Below are 25,738 nucleotides of genomic sequence, written 5' to 3' on the forward strand. Positions count from 1 at the left end.
TGCATCGACCCCGGCATTCTTTCAAAATAACTAGGTATTACGACCACAACCGAGTAAATCCGGAACCACCGTTGAACTATTAAAAAAAAATAAGCCGTACGTTTAACCTGTACTCATGGAAAACATTAAAAAGTGCCTACACTTACACAATACGCATACCTATGCTTTCTGTTAAGTTGTAACGCGGCCTGTCACCAGAAACATCTTGAAAGCTCGCTCAAAAAAGCGTGCACAAACTACAGGTATCTCTCACCACTGCCTTTTCTGACCTCACGTGCGGACGTCACGTGCAGCCGGTCTTTCCGTGACGTCATCCACCTGCCCGAGTGACGTCACTCGGGCAGGTGAGCACTCGCGGCGGCCAGTCTCGGCGCGCTTTGCCAGTCGCCGCACGGAGCTCGGAGTGACGCGCGCCGGCTGCAGGAGGGTCGGACGGTGGACGAGCGGACGCCGGGCGCAGAGGCCGAGGGACATCAGTGACCTCCAGCAGCAGCTCGGTCGACGCGGCGGCCCGTACGCCCGACTCCGGCCCCCCGACTGAGCGAGGGCAGCGTCCAGGACCGGTTGGCACTGAAGGACCGACAGACGACGCACCATGGGCCTCGACGACAGCAAGGTCAGTCGCCAACGCATCGTCCCGCCCCCCCCCCCCCCCAGATGATAGGGGCTAGAGAATGGAAGAACTCATTCTTAACGTATTCCTAGCTAATTAGTCTGAGCTGGTGTCTCTTTGCTGCCCGGTAGTTCAAGTTATGCAAAGAGCCAATTTTTCGGGAAACGATCAAAGTAATCGAAGACTTTTTTGTTTGCCCTGGAATGATAGCACTGGCTGGATACAAAAAACGACTATAATTTTGTTTGATCACGCAAATCACCTTTAAAACTTCCCACAATGGAGAGCAACACCATGGCGCAGGAAGCAATTCGCGGCTTTTCCCACGCTACTAATAAGTGCCTACATTATTTCATGAAACATAAGGTTGTGGAAATTACAACGCTTTAGATAAGACAAGCAAGATAAGACGCTGCTTTTCTTATTCTTCGCGCTATGTCTCGTTGCAGAATGTTTCACGCTGGCGCTTCCTTCGCTTACACCAGTCGGGGAAACTGTGGTCAAATCTTCCATTTTTAGAAAGCCTTCCATTTTTGGAAGGATTTTCTATATATGGGTACGCACCTTCCAAAAATGGGTACGCTGACGACGTCATCGTACCCAAATATAGAAAATGTTGCGCATATGTTGGAACTTACCGATTTCCGCCGAATATGAGGCAAATGCGACTATCGCCCCTGGTCGCTTTCTATTCGCCATAGTGAAGTGTCCATAATCTAGCGTGGATGCCTAAATCCTAGCGTGGATGTATTTTAGGTAATTTTTCAAAGTAATGAGTCGTGGAAAATTGACAAAAATTTACCGACAAACGATGGTTTTATAAGACTTTATCAAACATTTTGTAAGCAAAAAGCATCAAAAACGAAAAGTAAATATCCTTAAAAGTACTTTAGTGACGGGCCATGCTTGTTCGATACCGCCGACTTTATTTACAGTGCGGAATTGTCTGGACAGAGTGCGGCGGTTTCGGGAGTGTAGTGGCGAGTAAAACTTGTATTTGTTGCCGTTTTCTGCATTTATTAGCATATTGTGTGGTTGATTTCAATTTTTTAAGGCTTTTGCCAAACATTTGGGTGGAGGTCTCGTCATTTTTCAATGTTTTTTTTTCCGGAATATGGGACGAATTAAATAGGCGTTGCTGCGCCGTTTTTCGTGTTACTTTCTATCGAAGGAGCATGAATCTTCAATTTATATGAGGAATAGTAAGTTTAATTTAAACCATTTTTTGTCAGGGCTATAGCTGTGTTCCTCCTGGTTGGTTATTGACCAGCTGTTTTCTCTTCTGAATTTCTATGTGTCCTCTAGAAGTAGTAAAAGAGAGCAGTGCGCCAGGACACCATGCTATTATATCACTATGTACATTGACATAGCATGCCTGTATTACCAACACTAGCACTGCTGCTTCTCCTTATATCAATGATCATAAATGGCAAAATCAACTATTAATGTTACACATTTAAAAAGGCCGTAACTTAAATCAAAGAATGTGAATCACAGTTGGGAACACTGAGATTAGACCTTCCAATTTTGGAAGCCTTCCATTTTTGGAAAATGCATACCCATTTATGGAAGGTCCTTCCAAAAATGGAAGGCTTCCAAAAATAGAAGATTTGACCACAGTTTCCCCCACTGACACACAACAGAACACAATCATCTTTTGACCAGTCTTTTTGGGAGGTCAAACTTTGATCATAAAGGACGCTCATCAACAAATAATGTATCATATGATACTTTTATTGTAAGTATTTGATATGCAAATTGCAAAATTGGTTTCGAATAATATTTTCTTCCGGCTGAAAGTAATTAGAAGGCAAATCTTTCCGTATGCCGTATGTGCATGCGGAATGCAGATGCATGAAAACTCATAACACACTTCGCTCTAACAAATTTACACCTGCCATGCATTTTCGAAAATAATAAACTGTCCAATTAATTAACCTCTTTTGTAGACGTTGCCGTGCATCCACTCCCACATTTCAAAGCTAGCGTCCTTCGAAAGGCAGCAAGTTAAACTGGGGTATCATGATCAGCTTGTTTAGCCCTTCGAACCAGTCTGGCTTAAGGCGAATTTCGTGCTGTGCACTCGGCATTTTAAGGGGCATCACGCAAGCATCACGTAAGATATTTATGCTGCATATGGTTTATTGAACCAGTAAAACGCCTTTGGGCGAAGAACGAGCGAGCGAGATAGTGAGCCCTGCACGTGCAGAACGGCGAGAGGGTACTTCCAACGGGCTTGTGCAAAGCACCCTTCTAACCGGTCGCTAGCGGTGTACCAAATTTGAACGCAATCGGCCCAGCCGTTCCTGAGATCTGGAAGCGGCATTCTGCACGTGCGCACGTGCAAACGGGGTCCAAAATGACTTTTGCACGGCACCCTACTAACCGGTCCCCAACCGTGTACCAAATTTGAGCGCAATCGGCCCAGCCGTTCTCGAGATCTGGAAACGCCCCCTGCACGTGCGCACGTGCAGTAGCACCCTAACCGCAACACATGGGAATGCATTGCCTGGTGGGTGCCTACCTGTATGCCAAGTTTCAGCGAAATCGCCCCAGTAATTACCGAGTTACTGAAATGGGAACAAATTTGGCACCTCTTATTGTTGTATTTTGCACGTGCAGTGGGGGTCACTCACATAGATGAAGAGTATCCGACCTTTGGTAGAAGGGATGCAGCTACCCTATAAAAATGACCGCAAGACAATCGCTCAAGCCGCTGCTGAGCTATGGGCCTCTCAAAATCATTACTTTTGCAAAACTGCTTGAACACCCTTGACTTTTCACGTGGCACGTGCCACGGCGGTCACTGAGATGTATCAAAAGTAGTCAATTACGGGGTGGAAGGGATGGGGCTACCCAGCAAAAAAGACCGCAGGCCAATCGGTCCAGCGGTTGCTGAGATATAAGCCTCTCAAAAGCGTTACAGGCCGGGCCGGGCCGGGCCGGGCCGCTCATACTGAGATTTTTCCGTTATATTGAAAAGACTCACTTCGCTCGCTGCGCTCGCTCGCTCGTAATAACTCTTCTGGCAAAAACCACATTTTGTGTCGATCTATGTATATGAAGGCTAAAATGATTATATAAACGGACTTTTGTAACATAATAATGCGGGTAAGCCCTTTTTTGTGTGAGTAAGGTTGGACCATATCTGAACCTGTCATGATGCATCTGTGCATAGCGAATTATTTTTCTACTCATAGGACAGTCCATGTCACGTACTTTTTACCACTTTCTCCAATCACAGACATACACGAAATTAGAGCGGCATTCAGGAATGCTTGGGGTGACTAGGGAACGCATTCCGTTTGTTCGAAGCAAGCGAAAAGGCCACTGACGCTGAATGCTAGGACTATAATAAATAGAACATATGTCTGAGTGTGGATTCGGAGAATTCAGTGCGTCCACTGGGTACTAACACCGGTATTTCGCGCAGCCGAGGGACGGCCGCTGCTCAGAACATGCTCGGCGACCCCAGCGTCGGCACAAAACGCTAACACCGGAGATAGGATACTGCAGGTGTTGCAGTCTCCGCGTGCACCTCAGCAAGCCGCACATCGTGTGGGGTCGGACTGAAATGCAGCATTACCCCGAGGAGTTCAGAGTTCAGTTCAGGCTTGCCTTGGGCTGGGCGCAAAATGACCTCAGTATAGTCGGCAAGCCCCTAAGCCCCGATTAACAAACAAGACTTGCCTTGTGCTACCAAAATTGTTGTGAATAATGCCACAATAGACCTCATGGTGTGGTGAATGCTATAGGAGGGAGGGCTGCAGAGAGGCGACTCGTCTTACAAAAAAAATAAGGCAAACCGAATGGTAACAGGTGGACGGGACAGATGGAGTTCCTGGGGTGGGCCGGACCTGTGGGCGGTCGTACCCTGTCGTCTGTCATCCCTCCGTGAATCACTGGGTCGCTCGCCCGCCCGAGAGCCGGCCCGTGCGGTGTGGGTCGCCGGCCCCGTGTCGCGCCGGGCCGAGGGTTTGCTCCGTCCACAACGGCCGACCGGACGCACACACACCACTTTCTCCGTACCGTGGCCCGAGGGAGCCGGCCGAACGGGAGAGAGCCGCGCCAGCCGCCCTTGGTTCGCGCTGTCCCCGGCCCCGCAGACCAGAGCGGCCGCGGAAATACGAGAGGAAAGCCGGGGATACGAGCGGACACCGGATAGAACAGAGCCTTGGTCACACAAGAAGTGGATCGCAACAGATCGCAATGATTAGCTTGTGTTTTACATGCTCTTTCGTGTGGTGAAGGGCCCAAGCATTTGCATTCACTTGCAAGTTGCAGAAACTTTGGTACGGCGTGTTGTTCGTCGATAGCACATTTTGCTATTAGGCCCAGCATCTGCCATTCCGTCGCCGTTCAGCTATCTCCGTGCGCTATTATCCCAACCTTTATCGAGCTCTGTCCGTGATCTAACGTCACCCAGCGTCCCTGAAGTCCCCCAATGTCACCTCCCATCATCCAGCGTTACCCGGTTGAGGTCACCAGTGAGCGGTAGGACCGCAGCCCTAGCCAGGGGCGACGCTCACCCTCCCCCTCCCCCTCCTCCCCCGCTGCCTCAACCAGTCGGCCGATAGATGACGAAAGGCCCAGCAGCCAGCACAGCCCGATCTCTGCTGTGACACAGAGCTGGGGGCGCAATGTTGGGCAACGGGCTACGTGCCGGCCGGCCAACCGCCCCCAGCTGAGTTCGAGTTATCATTATGGGATGAACGGGGTAGTGATGGAGACGATGGGGCAGGTGGTTCCAGCAGGCGGAAAGGTCAGGGCTACAGGTTCATTAACTTTATTTTGTTTATTATAATAATGTATATCACAGCTCATATATCTTCTTAAAAAGCTGTATCTTTTCTTTTTAAGCGCAATAGAACAGTCTCCCTTACTAACTATCATACCAATCGTTTTGGTTGTAATCTCTCCTCCCTTACCTCGCAGATTCAATTGTCCCACGATTAACACAATAACTTCTGAGAAAATCTAGAGCCGTTTGCGTATGCAAAACGGCGCCACTCGATGGCTCGCAGATGGTGTTTAAATAAGCAACTCTGCGGCTGAGCACCCTCTAGCTAATGACACACGGCAGCCGGCGTCGACTGCCATCCTTGAACTCGGTGCTGTAGAAAGGCGGCCGGCCGGGCCGCCGCGGTCAGTGGTGGTCTTTCTAGGACAGGTTCTACCCGACGCGCTCTCTCCCTCTCACTCGCGCGGCACCAGTCTGTCACTGGCCAGCGGCTCGTTCTCTGCCGTGGATTTGTACCAAACGACGTGCAGGGTGAGAGGCCGGAGCTCTTTAAACACCGTCCGACAGGAGAATCGGCTCCCCACTGCAGGACAGCAGAATGGTTTGAAAGAGAGCGAAACTGTGAAACAAGGGAAAAGACGAAACTGATGACTAGGTGGTCTTTTTTCATTGAAGGTTACAGAGTGCAGACACACAACACTTCCTATCAACAGACGGTCCAACATCCCGAAACAGCGCACTTCGTAAGCACAACACACATTGCAAATCTACAGTCGACAGCTGACAGCAGATTTGGGCTCTGAAGACTGAAGGCATATAGCATAACTTCAGACTCGGTCATCTGATAACCAGCAGCCAACTTCCTAGAATCAGCACGATATACGTTGTAGAGTGGAGCTACAACATCCGCTCCTCCATGTTCGGTTCACCATGACAGTCACGGTCGCGGTGTATGATGCAAACAGACACCGTCTGACGCTGCCTGCCGAGTCGGATGACCTTCAGAAGCCGCGCTCCTCTCAGCTCACAGGACACATGCGTCACACTCAAGGTGGCAGCCCGCCGCCCTGGGGCTTGTTCTTTTGCCTGATTCACTGCACAGTGCACAGGTCCGCGAAGAGACGGATGTATGCTGAATAGGACGGCATATTCTTTTGAAGGGCGAATGAGCGAACAATTCCTGCCAGTAACATCATTCAATGAGGCGTACCAATTCAACGAACTATTGACTGCAAAGGTGATAAGCTGAGGTAATTAAAGCTCAGGCGACTTTGATAACGACAGTTCATTTAGCGATGGGTATTTGCATTCAGCATAAATATACTGCGTGTTGACTGCAGTGTAGAGTCGTCGCCCGTCGGTACGTGACAATTCCCTTAAAGGAAGGGTGCCACCTTTTGGACACAACGCAGTTTTTACAAGATTAGCCTCACATGAACCTAAAAACCGGCTTCACTTACCTATGCTCGAGACGGTCAGCATTGAATCCGCACGTGAAGTTATCATTTGCGAGTTTTGCTGCCAGCATTCGGGCAGGCAAAAATCTTCAGCACTATTTCCTCGTCGTGTTAAGGGTAATTTATAAAACATGAAATCAGCAAAGGTATGTATAAAAGTTATACTTTTGAAGCATGTTTTATCATTTTGAAAGGGTATATTTTTTCTTTATGGTATACACTTAAGTTTTAAAATTTTAATTGGGAAGTTTTTCTAGTAAGTTGCATGAAGGGTGAAGGGTTCCATAGATCTCTTAAGCATTGTAAAGGAAAAACCTTTACTCGACTTATTTGATGTTCTTTAACTGTTGGCAAATATGGCCAACAGTTACCTACTTGGTTACCTACAACTTAGTTCAAATCATGTTATCTTCTTCCTTTTTATTTGTTCATCTTTTTGTCTCAGTTGCGCCATCAATGCAAATGGCAGAATGATATGTTGCCATGACAACAGGATATGCCAGCCGTCCTAGCTGCCACATCAAACGACCTTGAGTTGTAGTGGTGATATAAACAACGATCTTTTTTTTGGCCAATGTATTAAATGCAATGTTTCGGTTTTTTGTATATTGTGGACGCGCTAACCACGTCTAAAAATTCAAATAAGTAAAATAGATTCATAGAACAAAAATTTCGGAAGGTGGCACCCTTCCTTTAAGCTGGCTGTCACCACGACTTTTAAATCTACAGAGACAGGATTTTATAATCATAGCAGAATTCTGCTGAAGGATGATAGCAAGACATCTAATCTTTTTAGATGTGGTATATCATTAATTTGCGCTTATGCTTTCTCGCGTTTTGAGGGAATTATGTAATATAGGTACCTACACCAATAACATTCAATAGCCTTCAACCCACCCTAATTCATTGCGAGCATATGTCAGCAGACATTATTCATGCATTAGGCAATAATCACAGAACTATACAGCAACAAAGATAAAGTACCAAAGATACAGTGCCATAAAAGTTATTCATCTTAGCATATGGGCTTTTCCCCGAACGCCCCCGTGTTGGCTCAATCCCTCGGGCGTTTCTTCGAAAAGCTGTGGTAATGAGCTGGGCCAGCGCCGGGTAAGCCCCAGCGTTTCCCGCGCCGGTCGCTTGGAAGCCTCGGTCAGAGCCCACTGCGCACGCGCAGAAGTGCCGAGGTCATCGCCATCGCCTCCCGGCCCGGGAGCCGCGGGCCCAGCCGCCGACAGAGATACCACAAAGGAGCAGCGGTATGGGTCAGGGCGAACGGACGGATACATGTGTTACTTTGGCAAAGATAGACAGAGACCGACAGAGATACCACAAAGGAACAGCGGTCTGGTCAGGGCGAACGGACGGATACGTGTGTTACTTTGGCCACTACCAATCCGGAAAGGCAGCTGACTGCACTGTGGTTGTTAGCTTGGTTCCGTTTATTCATATGAATATTTATGCATGTTGTGTAACTTGTGGCTAGCCTAGTCTTCGGTTGCTTACATATTTTGTAACAAGAAAGGGTTGCCATGCTGTGGTGCAGTTAAATTCGACCTGCTCCATAAACGTATATATTGAAATCACTTTTATTACACAAAACATTTACATTTTATAATATATAAATATACTATATTATTGACCAAACATTACACAATTTATTATTGACTCCGCGGCTAATGGGTTTGCTTTTGATAGTCGGAGACCAGACGTCAAGATGTTGAAAATTTCTGAGGAGTTTTTGTCGATGCCTGCGCCAGCCTGCAGGCTATACTCACTGCCTTCCAGGACAGGGAGAGAGCTAGCAACAAAACACCGCATGAAGCGAACAAAAACCAAGGTCATAAAAACTTGACCCGGGCTGGAGAGAACATTAAATGCCGGTGTAGCGCGTCACTTCCAGGCACACAAACAGGGTTTGTGGTGCGATGCTCCATTATCTTTCACACTATGCATGGGATTATGTAAGACACGCATGTTATGTTCTCTGTGACATTACAGAAAGCAAAGTTCAGCACCGCAACTCGCTGCCACAGTCGTGTTTAGCTAGCTGTCCAGCTGTGTACCGTGATGGAGAGTCATAACAAGGAAAGTCCATCCCGTGTCAGTCACTATGTCGTTCCGTTAGTCCTTGATAAACCAGTCCTCTATAACGGCAGTGGGAACATCATGACACGGCACACAATATACTGAGGTGCGGCGGAATCACACCCCGTCAAACGGCAGTACATAGTTTACCGGATTACAGTACCTATATCGTACCCAAGCCAGAGTGTGAGTACGTTTTAAAGTGTACACTTATACACCTTTTTACGGCCAAATATAGAAATAGTGCACACAGTTCAGAAATAGTGCAACCATTTCGACAGTTCGGCATAGTGCACCGCTTCTTGGGCCGAGTGCATGAAATTCAGTAATAGTGCACACGGCTCCGAAACAGTGCAAGCAATTTACAAGAGAATGCATTCATTTTCAGTAGTTGCGATTTCAGTTTCGCCAGAGTGCATTGCTTCGTCATATGCATTGGTATTCGGCGTACCGCAAAGCAATTTAGTTAACCTTCAAGCGAATTCGGTGCCCCATCTAGAAAGTATTTTTGACAACGCTCTTGCTGTTCATCAAGTGTAGCGTGGTGCCGTTCAAACAAGCTGCTAATGAAATTTTACTAAATTATTGAAATTTTACCGCTAATAAAGTTAATGAGATTTTAATGAATGTAATGAAAAGGCCCAATTTAGGCGGCAGTGCACACATTTCAAAAATAGTGCAGGCGATTTCGACAGTACGGCATAGTGCATTCATATATTGAATCGCGGCACGATATTCGCCATATTGCAGCCATTTCGTCATAGTGCAGGTTTAAAGTGACACAGGTTCAGGCATATAAGACATATCGCACATTATTCGTCAGATCGTTTCAATTTCGGGGTCCCGCATGTAATTTAGGCACTGTTCAGTAAGACGGCATTGCATAAATAAATAATAACTATTTTTATTTGACATTTCACGCTACCTGAGCCTCCAATGACACTCGTAGTCAGTCAGCAACGCAAAAAAGTCAAGTAGCCAGCTGCACTGCCCTGAATGCAAAAGGTAAAGGGTATTTAATGTTTCATCTGGGTGTCTTAGCTTCAATCATATAAGACATAGTGCACATAATTCGTCGGGTGCTTTTATATTCGGCATGAGCAATATTTTTTTCGGCTTTGTTCAATCAAATTCGCCATGATGCTGAAAGGCGATAACAAGAATCCATAGCATTTCTGATCTTTTTGAACCAGCAACGAAGTTATGCACCCGATTCAGAAGCCCTGAATGCCACGTGACCGCCACTTGACCGTGTCACCGAGTTCTTAGAGCGAGACTAATGATAAGTTAATTCCTGAGAGCTGAAACTGCATTTGAGCAGGTTTTTGAACAAGATTCACGCTACTCTTGACAGACAGATAGGGGCTTTCAAAAATATTTTCCCAATCTAGCAGCGAATTCACTTGAACATCGCCTAAATCGTTTTGCTGGACGCCGACTATCAGGCCACATGACGAAATCGTGCACGATGACGAAATTGAACCTACGGCTGACTGAATTTGAGCGCACCATCTTCTAAATTGATTGCTCTTCTTTTGAAACGTGTGCACTATTACCGAATATCATGCACTTGGCCGAACTAGAGGTGCGCTATGCCGAACTGTCGAAATCGGTTGCGCTATTACTGAACTGTGTGCACTATTTCTATATTTGGCCGTAAAAAGGTGTAGCGCATTTCACGTTCACGTGACATCCCACATTCTTCATTAGGTCCAGAGCTTTGCTGAGGGCTTAAGTTGCGTAGGAAGGTGAGATTTGCTTTCATAATCGCTTATTTATACCTTGCTGGATTTATTTGAACATTGCCGTAAGCACATGCCGTATGCCGAAATTAAATTAACCTGACGAATTATTATTTGCACTAAGTCCAATATGTCTGAACCTGGGCCACTTTTAACTACACTATGACGGAGTGGGGTGCACAATGACGAATATCGTGCCGCGATTCAATATATGAAGGCACTATGCCGAACCGTCGAAATCACCTGCACTATTTTTGAAATGTGTGCACTTCCGCCTAAATTGGGCGTAAAAAGGTGTAGTTATGCACCTGTGGTACAGAATACGCTGTTCCCGCGCCGTCAGTTGGTACACCGGGCGTTACGTGAGTCCACCCCCGTTAGCGTGTTCGACGGTCAGGGCCGTTGACGCGAGGCCGTCGCCATGTATTGTCACCGGCCACAATGCCGACAATACACCAACCGATGACGGGCCGACGGCTACGTGCGGTCACGTGATGTGGCAGCGGCTGGCAGCGTGCGGTCACGTGATGTGGCAGCGACTGTTAGCGCTTGGTAACACGATGTGGCGACGATGGCTGGCTGCGTTTGATCACGTGGTGTGGCAGCTCTGACTGCGCTATGTCACTTGGTGTGCCAGTGGCTGCCTGCGCTAGGTTTATACGTGAGGTATATCTGCAGGCAGAGAGCTGCCCGCGAACAACAAAAGGCTTATCCCGCTGCCGTTTGTTGCGAATGAAATATGCAACGGCGCCTATTCTGAGCATTGCAATGGAGTTACGAGCAAAAACAGGAAGTTTCATACGTAGAAAGCAAACCCGGGCGAGGTCGGGTGTTGGATCCACGTAATGTCACTCGCCAAGGGGAAACATTTTGCGTGGAGACCGAGTCCATCTTAATGAAGAAAAAAAAACAAATACCATAGATGCAAGATGCAAGGCTGAGGCACGCAAAGACCCACACAAAATGATAGACCAAAAGCTTATATAAACGCTGCCTCCATCATCCATTTCTGTCAGTACCTGTCAGAAACTCTATGCACGTGTACGATATCTGTGACCCACTGGATGGGAATAATCCATCGTGAACATTCAGAAAAGTAGAAGAGATGGGATCGGGTCGTGGTAAATGATACTTTTAAATAAAGGAAAGGGCCAGATACATAGGAAATAGGTCATCGCTCGCCGTCGGGACAGTAAGGGGCATCAATCTGTGCGGACAGCAGCACGGTGACTGGAGGTCCTTCTCCCGAATACCGGGAACCGATCAGGAAGAAAGGGGGTGCACAATGCCGATCTCGGCAGATACTGCAGGGCCAGCTTACGTCAACTGAGCTCGGTGGTCGAAACATTCAGAAAGAAAGTGACGGTGCAAGCGACCATCTCAGTGTTTGACAGGTAGTTCTGCGCTTAGCCGGACTCTATCGTTTTGATGGAGGGCTTTAAGCATAGCGAAAGTTGGACTCTTCAATAAGTGGCCTCGTTTTTGCAAGTTCTCTGAAAATATTATGTGTTGCAAGCGTTCTCAAAACTATTAAGTGAGCTCACCGATCATTTGCATGTTGCTCAATGTACAGGTCTCGCGGGTTTTAGCGGCAGGTTTTGCACCTATGAAATTTAGTATACTTCAGGCTATATCTTGTTGGTCTTAAGCTTTTGAGTGTTGAAGATGCGATAGACTTGTTCGTTCACAAGCCTGCCATGATCGTTTAAAATGGCTTCATCGTAGATCGATTAGTTTCTAAGATATAACCGGAAATGTAAAAGGGCAAAACCTACCGCTTAATCTCGCGAGAGCCGTACCTAAACCGTAAATGTTTTACTAAAGTGGGCATATCATTTTGGACTGGCAGATCTATGTACCTTGACGCAACACATCAAGCTATAAGTAGAAACTGGAGCAGTATGGGGGAAAACTGGCATACTCGTTGGACATATGGCTTTGTTGTCATGTTGGGGAAACGCCAGCTACTTTGCTAATAGATGATAGCTCACGTCCAGTAAACATTATGCATTTGTAGTCGATATTTACTTTTTTGCTATCGTTGATCGTATTAACCCGCGCCCTGGTGGGGTCTGTTTATAACGCGACCTGGTGGGGGGGGGGGGGGGCTATTTTTTGCCCCCCCCTCGTATCTCCGAAACTACTGGACGGATCCGCAAAATTCAAACGGTGTTCGATAGCCCTGTCAAATTTGTCGAAGGAAACCAAATTTTATTGACCTCGGGGTCACCGATGACGTCACAGGTCAGGTCAAAGATAAAATGTTTCACCGTTCACGGGGCTTCTAGGGAAAGCGCTATAACACCGAGTAAAACGCATTTTGTCGAAAATCAGCGATAAGACGTCAGTTGTCTAGTACATATGTTGCTATTAGAGGTCACTGGTCATACCAGGTCAGGTCACAGGTCAGGTCACCAAAGGTCACCAAGGGTCACCACATGAACCCAACTTTACTAAGGTTGTGCGATGCATGTTTTATGGCCAGTTTTTCATTTCCAAACCAATGGTGTTGGTTATAAGACCATCAGGTACGGTTTAGGTCACTTTCTGGTGGAGGTCAGGTCAAGGTCAGGTAAAAAAAGGTCAAATTTCAAAGTTGATATTTTTGCATAAAATGGGTATCGATTCGATGCAGCTCGTCACGGGGAGTCTAAGGGTGGTCTTTGTTTTGCACTACGAGGTCTAGAATTGCTGAAAATTGAGTTTGAAAATTTGACGTCATCAATTTTGAACAGTTTTTTCGCTATAACTTCGCCAAAAAAGAGGTATCAATCTAAAATTAGGTATGTGGATGGAAGGCGGTAAGGACTATCACATATATTCCGGTTTTTGCGAAATTCAAAAAACTTTTTGGATTTTTTGACTATTATATCCCAAAAATCTATTTTTTGATTTTTGGGGGTCAAAATGAAAAAAAAATCAAAAATCCGAGATAGCAGTTTTGTAGCCCTGTCAATTCTACAGCTTTTATGTCCTAAATATTTTTCTGTATTTGCAAAGCTATAGGCCTGACAGCTCTTCCCGCGAAACCCTTTTTTGGGTCGAAAACGGCAGAACATGACGTCACTCTGACGTCATTTCCGGCCAACCTATCATAGCTTTTAGAAAAAATTTTGGTCACAATGTGTAAAATTGATGTCCGGGAGGGTAATGAAAGTTTGGTGACGATCGGCGCAGCGGTTCTAGAGATATATCGAAAAGTCTGGAGGGGGGGCAAAAAATAGCCCCCCCCCACCAGGTCGCGGGTTAAACACAAAAAGTGCTTCAGTTTATATTCATGTGTTGCACAGAAAGGACCATTGACAGCACCAAACACACTAAGCCTCTTGAGCAGTGTTCGCCACGGGCCGCAAAATCTAAGTCCAGGCCAGCCCAGGCCCATGGGTTTACAGCCCGGCCCAGCCCGAGCCCATTCATGGTAAAAGCGTCAAAGCCCAGCCCGGCCCAGCCCGTCAAAAATGAATGTGTTAAAAATTATTGACACCGCACAGGTATCCAAAGGATAGCAAAGAAACAATATTTTGCGAGCCGCATGCACAATGCACATTGCATGCGTGCTTTATTGACTCGTTTTTTAGTCTTGCACAGTAATAAGCTATGTAGTTATAGTTTTTGTCTCAGTTGCGAGCCCCTGACTCCACTTAACAGTTCCTGGCCCAGCCCATCCACAGCCCATCGATCCTTCATATTTGAGGGCCCAGCCCAGCCCGTAGCCCAGCCCAGCCCATGGTCCATTCGGCTGGCCCGGCCCATGGCGAACACTGCTGTTGAGTGAAGTTGTAGCGCAACTATTCTAAATATGAGGATGATCCCATTACGAATGTTGATCGCTAATCGCCAAGAAAACTGGGGATGTCCCCCAAAGCACCGAGTCGTTAGTTGCGCTGCCTTGCAGACAACGATAACCTTGTCTGAACGGACTCACATGTTCAACAGAAACTGGAACAAAGGTAAAGTGGTGCTTAGTAACAAAGCTTTGTTACTATCTGCATCGCAAGCCGTGGCACGACAGGCATCATCCAAATCGACTCTCGGACGTCTTATTTCATTTACCTATGCTATTCAGAGGACTACATATACGTAACTGTATATACGTAAGTAACATGTATACTTGATCTAACCACCGCCACTGCGGTATCTCCCGATGCCTATCGTTTTTCTAAGTGAGGATAATAACAATTTTAATGTTGAAATGTGTGGCCACTGGCCAATGCTTTACGCTAGAATTTTGACATCAATAATATAATAACTTGTATTCGAAGATTTAGATCAAATTAACTTAACCCGCGCACCGACGGGGGGGGCGGATATCCGCCCCCCCCCTGAGGTTTTTCGCGGATAGCGGGAAAACCGCGGCGCGTAGCGCCGCGAAATTTGGTATGACTATTTTCTCATCAATTTTACACATGGTGTGCAAGTTTGAACCTCCTAACTTTTAAGGTCAGGTCACCAGGTCACTTTGAATGACCCAACCTCAAGTCACTTTTTTGCAACTTTGTCACCGTGCCAGAGCTACAGTAGATGTCGGAGGCCTTTGAAAGTCGCAGGATGTTATAAGGTCATTAGTAGCTACAATTTGTATATCTCGGAATTTTGATGTCGGTGACCTAAGGTCAGGTCAATTTCGCGACCTCCCCATTATAAGTCAATGGGGGAAAAATCAACTCCCTGTTTTTACCACTAAAACGGGTCGGAATGGCCCCATATACCATACATGACTTCACATACGATCAACCTTCACTACCTTGAGGTCTGTTTTGCTGTTGGGCAGCTGTAAGGTCATGTGACGTCATCAAAGGTCACCAAAGGTTTTTTGCCAATAACTCCTTACAGGAACAAGATACAGCCGCGCGGATGGTCTCATTGTGTTCAGCTCGTCAAGACGCATCGAATGATATAAATGATGACCTCGAGGTCACGTGACCTGAGGTCAACCTTTGACCTTGACCTTTCGAGGTCAACATATATATCATTCGATGCGGATTGACGAGAGGATCACGATGATGCCCTTAGTTTGTTCCTATCTTGACTACTTCGAAAGTTATTCGAGAAAAACCCTCTCCATATCTAGCGCCGCCATTTTGACTTTTTCGACCCCTGTGACGTCATCTTTGACCTGACCTGAAAATGACCTTAGTAAAAATTGTAGACCTTGTCCGTGCGTATCCGATGCCGTTTACCGCTTGTCGCTATCTTGCTTCGTTCTCGAGATCTCAGGGGGGGCGGTCATCCGCCCCCCCCCCCCGTCGGTACTAAGTTGGCGCAGACCCCCGTCGGTGCGCGGGTTAAGCAAACTTTTGTATGATAAAGATGGCACTTGCTTTTCGCACACGTTAGGTATATAACAGTGCGCTGCGCCGTGTCTGCATTGCCGGCGGCAGAGGGTCTCCGACTCTCCTCTGGCGCCTCACAGCCCCTCGTGCTGCGGTCAGTACCAGCTGACTCCTCTGTAATGGCCGCCGCCGGCACCGGAAACGGTTGGCGCTGCGGCGGCCAACCGGCTGCAATTGCACGGTCTGCTCGCTAGAAGCGGTGTAGAACAGCGCACCCTGAGCGTCACACAGGCGTGATCCGAAGACGTAGTTCCGTCACTTGGTTATGTCCGTGACAGATTCACGCTGGGCGCATTGGAGCGTGCCATGAGGCTGCTGTTGCTTGTGTAGTAAACGTGGCCACTTTGGTGCCTACATACTTAATTTCCTCATGGTCACGATAGTCGTCGCTCGCCAACTTGGACCTGGGACTACCATATGTCTAAATAGGTATAAACACTGATTCATGATTTGATAACTAAGAGTGATTGATGCTACTATACCCTGTCGACATGTATTGGGTGCTCTCACAATCCGTCATCTTCTTTTGGCACAGCAACGGCACTGGCGGTCGCAGGGGGGGGGGGCCACGGGGGCCATGGCCCCCCCTTTGGTGCTGAAAGGTGGGGCCATACTATATTTTGGCCCCACCTTTCAGTTCGAACAAAAGTCCTAGAAAAACTTTTCGTATGTTTCATTTTCTTTCTTGCGCCATCAAAGGACGTAAATTTCACTCATGAGTGGGCTCAGTTTCGCATTCTGTCAATTTGGCGGTCAGCGTCGCTGGCACCGGTTCACGAGTATGGCCGGATCTTATATGGAATATCAGCGTGGGTTTACTTGAGGCTCTCGTAGGCCCAGCATTCAGCAATGGCTGGCATGAGACCCTCTTCGGCAGTGGCGGGTGGGCCCTGCTAAAGGAGATTGGCTCCAAGACACTAAAGTAAGACCTCATGGGTTGGTGCTGTGCACCTCAGAAGCCCGGTGGTGACGCCGTATGCCGGCTTGGTTTCTTAAGGATTAGCGTGGGACCTCCGGGGCCTGCATAGAGTTTGCATGAGCTAGTATGTAATCTCAGAGGCATGTGTGTAATGTGTACACAGTGGCGGTCGCGGGGCGCCGGGGGGGGGGGGGGGCATCAGGTCCATGCCCCCAAAGGTCAATAAAGGGGGCCATCATATCATTTGCCCCCCCCCTCAAACAACCAATGGGCCCCTATATAGGTGTATGGGGCCCTGGCAATTATTCGATCGTCACGAGGCTAAAAAAACCACGCCCAGCTATTAATATAGCTCCCACACCGGTCTTTGAACGTCCTACACTGACCTCTGAGGGAACTTCAGTGGCGGTCAAGCGCCCACGTTGACCGCTAAGAGCCTACATCAACCTCTGAGGCCCCACATCTGGCCTATGAGGGCCCCTAACCGGCCTCAGGGGTCCCAACCGGCGTCTGAGGGTCTCACACCGGTCTCTGGTGGCCTTATTTCTGTCTCTGGTGTCCCAAGACGAACCTTTAGGTGCCAATAAGGGCCCCGCACTGGCTGCTGAAGACCCGATGCCGGCCTCTAAGGGTCTGCATTGGCCTCTGAGGAGGGCCCATCTTGGCCTTTGAGGGCCCTCTGCTGGCCTCTGGGGTCCAACGACGGCTCATGCCGGTCTTTTAGGGCCCCATGCTGACCTCTGAGGGCCCATGCTGGCCTGTAATGAGTAAGGACCCACATTAGCCTCTGAGAGCCCAACTCGGTCTCTGATGGTCTCAAACTACTGGCCTTTGTAGTTTGCAGGCCCTGTACTGGTCTCTGAGGGCCCTAAACTAGCCTCTACATGAAAACATACATGGGTGGGTTTCTGAAGATCAGAGGGCTCACGCAGTCTCCGGCACAGCCTTACGTTGGTCCTGATCGAGATTGCTTTACGTCCTGATGGTCCCGCGCTGATTCCCTCATATTTCGAGGTCGGGACCCCATGAGCCGGTGTGGGTCCTGGGGCTGGCAGAGACTGATGAAGTCCTTAGGGCTCAGGGCGAGTCTTTTTAGCAGTAGGACTAGGCAGGTTGAGTGATCCCCAACAGAGCCGTTGCGAAGCCCCGCAGGAGTCGCGCGCGGCCCTCAGATGCCAATTCTGAAAGCTCGGAACCTGTGGGGGTCTCCAGAGGCCGGTGTATATACCTACTCTCTCCCGCCGCCACACAACTACTATGAACGTCAAACCCCTTGAGACCCCACTTTTTTGCGATAATTTTTAAATGCGTCAACTTTCGTTGACAATATTCTGGCAATGTATGTTTCAGAACCTGCCGAAACTTTTATTACTAAGGTATTTTGACGCCAAACGATTATGGAAGGTACTTCTCTTTCACTCGTAATGCTAAGGTCAATTCAGGCCCGGGCAGAGGCTTGCGCTCGGCCACACTCGAGCCCCGCCACCAGCGCCATCTACTCTAAATGCCATCTACCAGCGCCCGCTACCGCTACCAGCTACCGCCCACCATCAAGCCTGAATGGAGCGAGAGACGCGAGTGACCGGTCGCCGGGCAAGGAGCGCCGGAGGGGTAGGGCGGAGCTTAGCGCTGACGTCATTGCATGGCTCCGCCCCATGAGCGCGTAGCCTCTACCCAAACAGCAGATTCGTTCCGTGAAATTTAACATTACGAGTGAATGAGAAGTAGGTACCTTTCATAATCGTTTGGCGTCAAAATACCTTAGTAATAAAAGTTTCGGCAGGTTCTAAAACACACATTGCCAGAATATTGTCAACGAGAGTTGACGCATTTAAAAATTATCGCAAAAAAGTGGGGTCTCAAGGGGTTTGACGTCCATAGTAGGTACACTCGGGGGCAGATTGATGTTCCACCACTCCCTACCCATCGGTCTCCCATGGCTCAGCACTGGCTGCTGCCAGTGGCAGCACTGACAGCACTGGCACTGGCAGGCAGTGCTGAGCAGTGCTGAGGGCAGGCAACACTGGCAGCAGCCAGTGCTGAGCCATGGGATCGCCCGATGGGTAGGGAGTGGTGGAACATCAATCTGCCCCCGAGTGTACCTATCCCTCGCCCGCACATGCCATTTTCCCATCCTAGAACGCACATGGGGGTTGCCACCCCCCGCGCCATTTCGTTCCTGTTGCAGATAGAGCTTAGCAGTAAAGACCAAAAAGATTCTTTGGGAAGAGACGAATCCAATGATACCCAGTTTTACCTCCTCAGGTCAGTCATTGACCTTCCAGGTCAGGTCAAACTAAAAAATGTTGCTGTTTTGGGTCACCGTTGGATATCAAGTGCGCTGCTTATCAAATACCGATGACGATGCTGTTTTCTGGTGCCAAGCCAGCTAGAAACTCTTTGTCACACTATCCGACCAGAATTTTGCTGCTGAGGTCATTTCAGGTCAAGTTAGGTCAAGGTCAATTATATGTGTTTGTATGTCTGTGTGTGTCTGTGTGTATACTGATGTGTGCACCGATTGTTTTTGGGTCCATATCACATGAAATCATGATCTCAGAAGCTTTTACCAAAAATGCAGTCAAAAAACTTCACAAAAAGTAAATTCAGCTTGCCTAAAACGCAATTATCTTAGATGACCTAGGTTGACCTTGACCTTGACCTTGACCCCTGTACATCGTCGAACAACATGTTCCATGATAGGTGGGAGGTAAGACTGGCAAAAAAGGCCGAAATCAGGGTGTCAAAAGCTCACAAGGCCCATGGCAAACGCAAGATGTTGAGAATTGGCCATTTGGGTCATGACATGACCTGAAAAACAAGGTCATATCTCCGAAACCAAAAATCACAGAAACTTGAAATTTTCAGTGGACATCAAGAAAGGATAGAGGAGCAGCTATACGAAAAATCAGCCTTCTATCTCTAAAAATGTTGAGTGCAGAGCAGAAAGTCTGCCTGGGGGGGTGGGGTGGCAACCACCCCCCCCCCCCATGTGCGGGCGAGGGCTATATGGGTAAATATCATAGTCTAAAAATGCTCTCTGGGTTTCACATGCTTGTTCAAAGCAAGAGGTATTTGTACTTTTTAGCAAGATGTATCTGTACTTTTCCGAATTGTTTTATAGTGGTAAGGTCATGAATCCGCGTGCCTGACCTTCCCGTATACCTATGCTACACCGATCCGTCGTCATGGACGGTGCAGCGGCCCGAACGGTGGGCACACCGTGAGACGGTAAATGGAACTGGTGATTTTGCCTGAAATTGAGCTCAAAGATTTCACGCAAGAATGAGATGGATGAAGCATAAGTAATGCCAACTGTGTGGCGCCTCGTGGACGTAAAAAATTAGCCGATCACCCCCCCCCCCCCCCACCCTCCCGGTGACGGATGAATGTTATGTCCCGCGAGTGTGACTTTGGCCCCCCCCCCCTTTTGCTAGCGGCTGCGACCGCCAGTGAGCAACGGTACATTTAGGCTTACAGTCTCGCCCCTGATCCCTCGGCAGGTAGTTGGTGGCAGACAAAGTTTTCCAATAGACCACCAGCAACCACCCTGCCCAGTTTCACCTCTGACCATGTCGCTCACACCGGTCGGTCGGGTCGGGTCACAGCTCAGCACCTACACTCTTTGGTCAGGCGTCCGATGCGCCTCGTCACGCGGCGTCACGTCACGCACGGTGGACGTGAGTAGCTGCTGCGTGACGCCGGCCCTCAGTGGCAGCCCAGCGCGGCCCAGCGACCCGGACGGAGCGGTCATGGCCTCAGCTCGCAGTGCCGACGACCCATGAGTGCAGAGTGCACGTCATTGGCGGCCGGCCGGCGCCACCGGCGGCTCCGGCGGTGCCCAGCAATGGGTGCGTTCAACCGCACAGTGGATTCGAGAGGTTAGAGCAAGCACGCAGCTCAATGCACCGCAATTTCAGAAAATATCATCTGTCGCAACACGATGACTTCTTCCTTGAATTATGTCGTGCTGCAGGACTTTGTTTCTTCTATGTATAGTCACCGCATGGTTTCTTCCACCATAAGACAAGAGACAACGACGTGCATCCACTGTTCATCAGTAGGTGTTTTGGTGTATCTGGGACCGCCCCTTGCATGGGACGCTCCCCGGCTCGGCGTTACACTCAGGGTCGATGCCGTTCCAAGATCACGCATCATGTCCCGGCCGGTGCATCCAAGCATAAGCCTAACCATTCTGGTGACCACTGACCAGTATTAGTTATTACAGAAGAATGATCGATTATTTGATTGTTCACCTTGGGGAAACGACATTCTGATTTGCCATTTGAAATGCTCCGACATCCCTATGCAAAACAGATGATTTGATAGTCACAACATGGATGACTCACTGAACCTTGTTCTTGCACCGCTCCGTGCAAGCCCCGGGGAGTGCAAGCCCCGCCACCACCGCACCAGTCACCGTGGCCGCTCAGTTAGCGCCGGCACGGCTGTTTTGCTCCGGTGAAAAACTCCACCGTCGAGGAGAGAAACTCGCCGCTCGGCGCAGTGACGCTGCGGCGTCTGTGGCGCGGCGCGGCCGGCGGCGGCGATTGTGGCGCATTCAGCGGCGCCCTGTGCCAGGTGTCTGACCGAGCGACCCGGCACAGCGCGGCGGGTCTAATGAGAGAGCGCCGATGACTGTACAAAACCACCTTCCTCGTGGTGAACGAGGAAAACCCGACCGTCTTTGAACCCCTAGCGTCTTCTATTGAAACGCCAAGCATCCGTTTTATTATAAGTGTGCCGTATGATCGTGCCTGATTGATTCCGACGGTCCATTGTACGACCTCACGTGACGGTGACTAAGAACTTCTTTTGTCGCTATGGAAAGCGATGCGGCCCATGCAATATGAGTGGATGCGATATCAGCGATATGTGTGCGCCGTAGGGGTATGGCATATAGCCTTGGGTATGGCTTTCCAACGATGATGATGTTTTTCTTCGTCAAACACGAATAAACGATCAACCAATGAAAATAAACTCATGACTCCACAAATAAGCTTTACCTACGCTATGACGAACTGGCGCTGGGTTTATCAGGATAATCATTTACCTGAAACCTGCTTGTAAAATTCACTGTATTAAGGGCCCTTTTACAATTCCATTTAAAGTGAGACACATACGAGTACGGTCTGGATTTAGTACCTACCTATGTATTCAGATTAGAGCTTCCTTTAGCTACAAAAGTTAGCAAGGAGATGGTTTTCGATTAACCTGTCAATACCAGTATATAGGTATCCACTATCCACATACCTCAAAGTGAAGCGGATAAATAGACCGGTCCTCACATTCTGCAAAGAAGACGTCCTTGATCTAACCGCAGAAGTTCCAGCACTACGAGTCCAGCGGACGTTTCTCTGCACGATCTAAAAAACACTCGTTGTACATGAACGGTGTGGTCTGATGTGCTCCCTGACCCAGACCAAAGAAACAGACCTCTTCTGTTCTCGAGCGGTCGCCGTAACCACCTCCTGCTGGATCAATCGCTCAGGAAAAAAATCAGAAGTTATAGCGACGGCCATGCATGCGCAAAATAAATTAAGTTCTGTGATCAATACCGACCTTGAAAAGTGTGGAAGGTCTTTTGTACTTCATCCTGCGTTACACGTCACCCTTAAACCATCTTCATTGGTTGTGTACCAGTATGTTCAATAAGTAAGTTCCGTTTTGATATAACTCGTTTATTTTTTGGCACATCTCAACCAAACATGGCTCACGGCTCGACGAACTCGCCCTGCAGGCGAACGCATCGTTCCCATCGCTTGGCCAGGTCCCGGATGGCCGCACGGAAGCTTTGAGTGAGGGTCTTTTCGCCATACTGGTAAAAAGCAGACCCGAGTGCAGACCGCGAGCCGAACCTCCGGCCCCGGAGATTTTTATTCATGTCTGCGAACAGCCAATAGTCACTGCGTGCAACGTCTGGACTTGGAGAGTAGGGATGGTGTTAGAGCACCTCGATGCCCTCCGCCTGCAGGGCATCCCTCGCCACGAGGGCACGGTGAGGAGGCGCGCAATCCTGGTGGAGGATGAACCGACCACGGGCCTTCTCGGGGCGGCAACTGGCGAATACTGGCAGGAGATGGTCTCTAATGATCCTGGCGTAGGCTTATAAGGCTTTCTGTTATCGCCTGGACAGTAATCTTTCTGTTGGCCATCACCACCTCCTCCACTTTGGCGACGTCAGTGGCTGTGACCATCGTCCTCAGCCTGCCTGCACGTGCCAGGTCGAGCACGCTCTCCCTCCCCTCCCCAAACTTTTTCTTCCGCTTCCGAACTGCGGAATCACTAAGAGCATGGCTCCCGTACACATTCACGAAGTTGGCGTTGATGTTAGCCGCCGGCTAGCCCTGGATAGCTAGGAATCGTATCACTGAACGTTGATCCTCTCGGGTGGCCGATGCCATTTCTAAAGCAGTCTTAAAAAATGATGTTATTTGATCTGCTCCATATCGTCACAGAAATGGAATAAGAAGCTGAAAATGCGGTCACTTCGACATAAAGGTCTGAATTCTAATCCCTGAAAAAATCACGTGCGTAGACCGCGTGAATTTTATGTAATTGCTCTCCGGAACTTACTTATTGAACGCACCTAGTAGGTATGCATATTGCGCGACTCAGTATTGCATATTAATGTTCAGTACAACAGCTTCTCCAGAATTCCTACATTTTCCTACACAGGTCACCAAGGTTTCGGTTCATCGTTCCCCACTGGCGACAGTGAGAGATCTGATCCTGGGTACGAGCATGTTCTGCAGGGGCGGTTCGGCCAGCAGTCCCTATAGCTCCTCATGTCCCCAGTATCGGCGGCCGGAGAAATCTGACTGACAGTCCGTAATCTGTTCGCAGGCGGGCCGGCCACCGGTACCCAACTCGTCCGTTGAACACCTGTTTGAGGGCGACGAGAACCCCGAGCGAGGCAACTGGACCGGCAAGCTCGACTTCCTCCTCTCCTGTCTCGGATATGCCGTCGGTGAGTAAACGACTGAGGTCCAGTCATACCGATGTCATCACGCATAAAACCTGTGTTCAACAAATGAAGTTGAAGTTGTTTGCCGATTTAACAGATTTTTTCAAACGGGATAGTACACAGTTGTCACGAAGAGGAAACAAAACCTTGGCATCGTTCTAACGACTACACTCGTATGTTGTAACTGCCCCACTTAGTGACGTTTTGCCTCATTTAACCTGTTACAGGTCTGGGGAACGTGTGGCGGTTTCCGTACCTGTGCTACCAGAACGGCGGCGGGGCCTTCCTCATCCCCTACGCCATCATGCTGTTCTGCCTGGGCGTCCCGATCTTCCTGCTGGAGCTCACTATCGGCCAGTTCAGTGCCATGGCTCCCATCACACTCTACAAGCACTACGCGCCCGCCTTCAAAGGTGAGAAGGGAGGGGATTCGAACCCGCCGCGACGGCACGGAGAAGCAGGCGATGGTGTGTGTTTGTGTGGGTACTTCCGAACAGACATGAGCAAAGCAGCATGAGAGAAACATCTGTTTGTACTAGCTCTCCCACACGGATATCGTCAAACTTAAGCTCGGATTGGCACAGAAAGACTAGGTCAGTGTCAAACCGATCGCGACGACCTTCAGTGGAACCGCAGACCGGTGGCATGTGACTAACCCAGCCATGAAATTATGCCGAGAAGAAAAGAATCGCAATGCAGCGCGATGGGCTAGTTGGATGTCTGCCAGAAAGTGACGGATAGCATACCTATACTGCTTGACCTCTGATTATAATTCAAACTGGATTACATGGTCAGTGTCACATCACATACCAGCATCTGCGATGCTGGGCTCCGCATCGCGGGACCGCAGGTTGTTTGAGCAAGCACCTCTGTGACCCACTCACCATTGAAAGCAGCAAAAACGCCCGCCGCCAAACGAGAGAACGAGCATTGCACGTGCAGACCGGAGTGGGTGTGCTACAAACTGACAAGCACGGCATCCTATTCGCCGGTCTACAGTGGTGTGCCAAATTTGAGTGTAATCGGCCCGGCCGTTTTCGAGATCTTGAAGCGGCACCCTTCACGTGCGCACGTGCAAGTTGGGTCCCAATTGTGTTGTGCACGGCACCCTAGTTGCCGGTTTCTAGAAGTGTACCGAATTTGAGCTAAATCGGCCCTGCCATTTTCAAGATCTGGAAGCGACCCCTACACGGCCGCACGTGCAGTTGCACCCCAACCGTGACACACGGAAATACAAACTAACTGACTTGTGCACAGCACCCTACTAACCGGTCTCTAAAGGTGTGCCGAATCTGAATGCAATCGGCCCAGCCGTTCCTGAGATCTGGAAGCGTCACCCTGCACGTGCGCACGTGCAACCTGGGGCACAGCTGACCTGTGCAAGGCACCCTACTGCGCGGTCTCTAGCGGTGTGCCAAATCTGAGCACAATCGGCCCGGCCGTTCTCGAGATCTGGAAGCGTCACCCTGCACGTGCGCACGTGCAGTTGCACCCCAACCGTAGCACATGGAAAGGCATGGTCTGGCGGGTGCCTCCATCCTTGTGTGGTTTCAGCAGAATCTCCCCAGGAATTACCGTGGTATTGTCATTACAACAAAAGTGACACCTCTCCGTTTTACACGTGTCACGTGCAGTAGGGGTCACCCGCATGCATCGTCCATAGTAAAATACTTCTAAGAAGGGTATACGCTACCCCACACAAAAAACCGCAAGTGAATCGGTCCAGTGGTTGCGGAGATATAACTCCTGCAAAAACGTCCCCACGGCGGTCGGCTGCTAATATTTAGCATTAAATCGCATCCTTCGATGAGAGGTATCCCCGTCACCTGTTCGTATACTGTCTGAGCCAAGACCATATATAGGTCTGAGCTCAAATCT

General features: G+C 48.9%; 1 protein-coding gene across 1 annotated transcript; it reads left to right on the forward strand.

The window, feature by feature from the left end:
* Window positions 1–367: 367 nt before the first annotated feature.
* Window positions 368–25,150, forward strand: LOC122366902 (sodium-dependent proline transporter-like). Its single transcript, XM_043339563.1, has 3 exons — window positions 368–616; window positions 23,740–23,863; window positions 24,088–25,150. Exons 1-3 carry the CDS (start codon window positions 596–598, stop codon window positions 24,375–24,377), a joined length of 435 nt encoding a protein of 144 aa, XP_043195498.1. The 5' UTR covers window positions 368–595; the 3' UTR covers window positions 24,378–25,150.
* Window positions 25,151–25,738: the final 588 nt, after the last annotated feature.

The sequence above is a fragment of the Amphibalanus amphitrite genome, unplaced genomic scaffold (assembly GCF_019059575.1).
Source record: "Amphibalanus amphitrite isolate SeventyFive unplaced genomic scaffold, NRLGWU_Aamphi_draft 000030F_arrow, whole genome shotgun sequence".
In the NCBI taxonomy this organism is placed as follows: domain Eukaryota; kingdom Metazoa; phylum Arthropoda; class Thecostraca; order Balanomorpha; family Balanidae; genus Amphibalanus; species Amphibalanus amphitrite.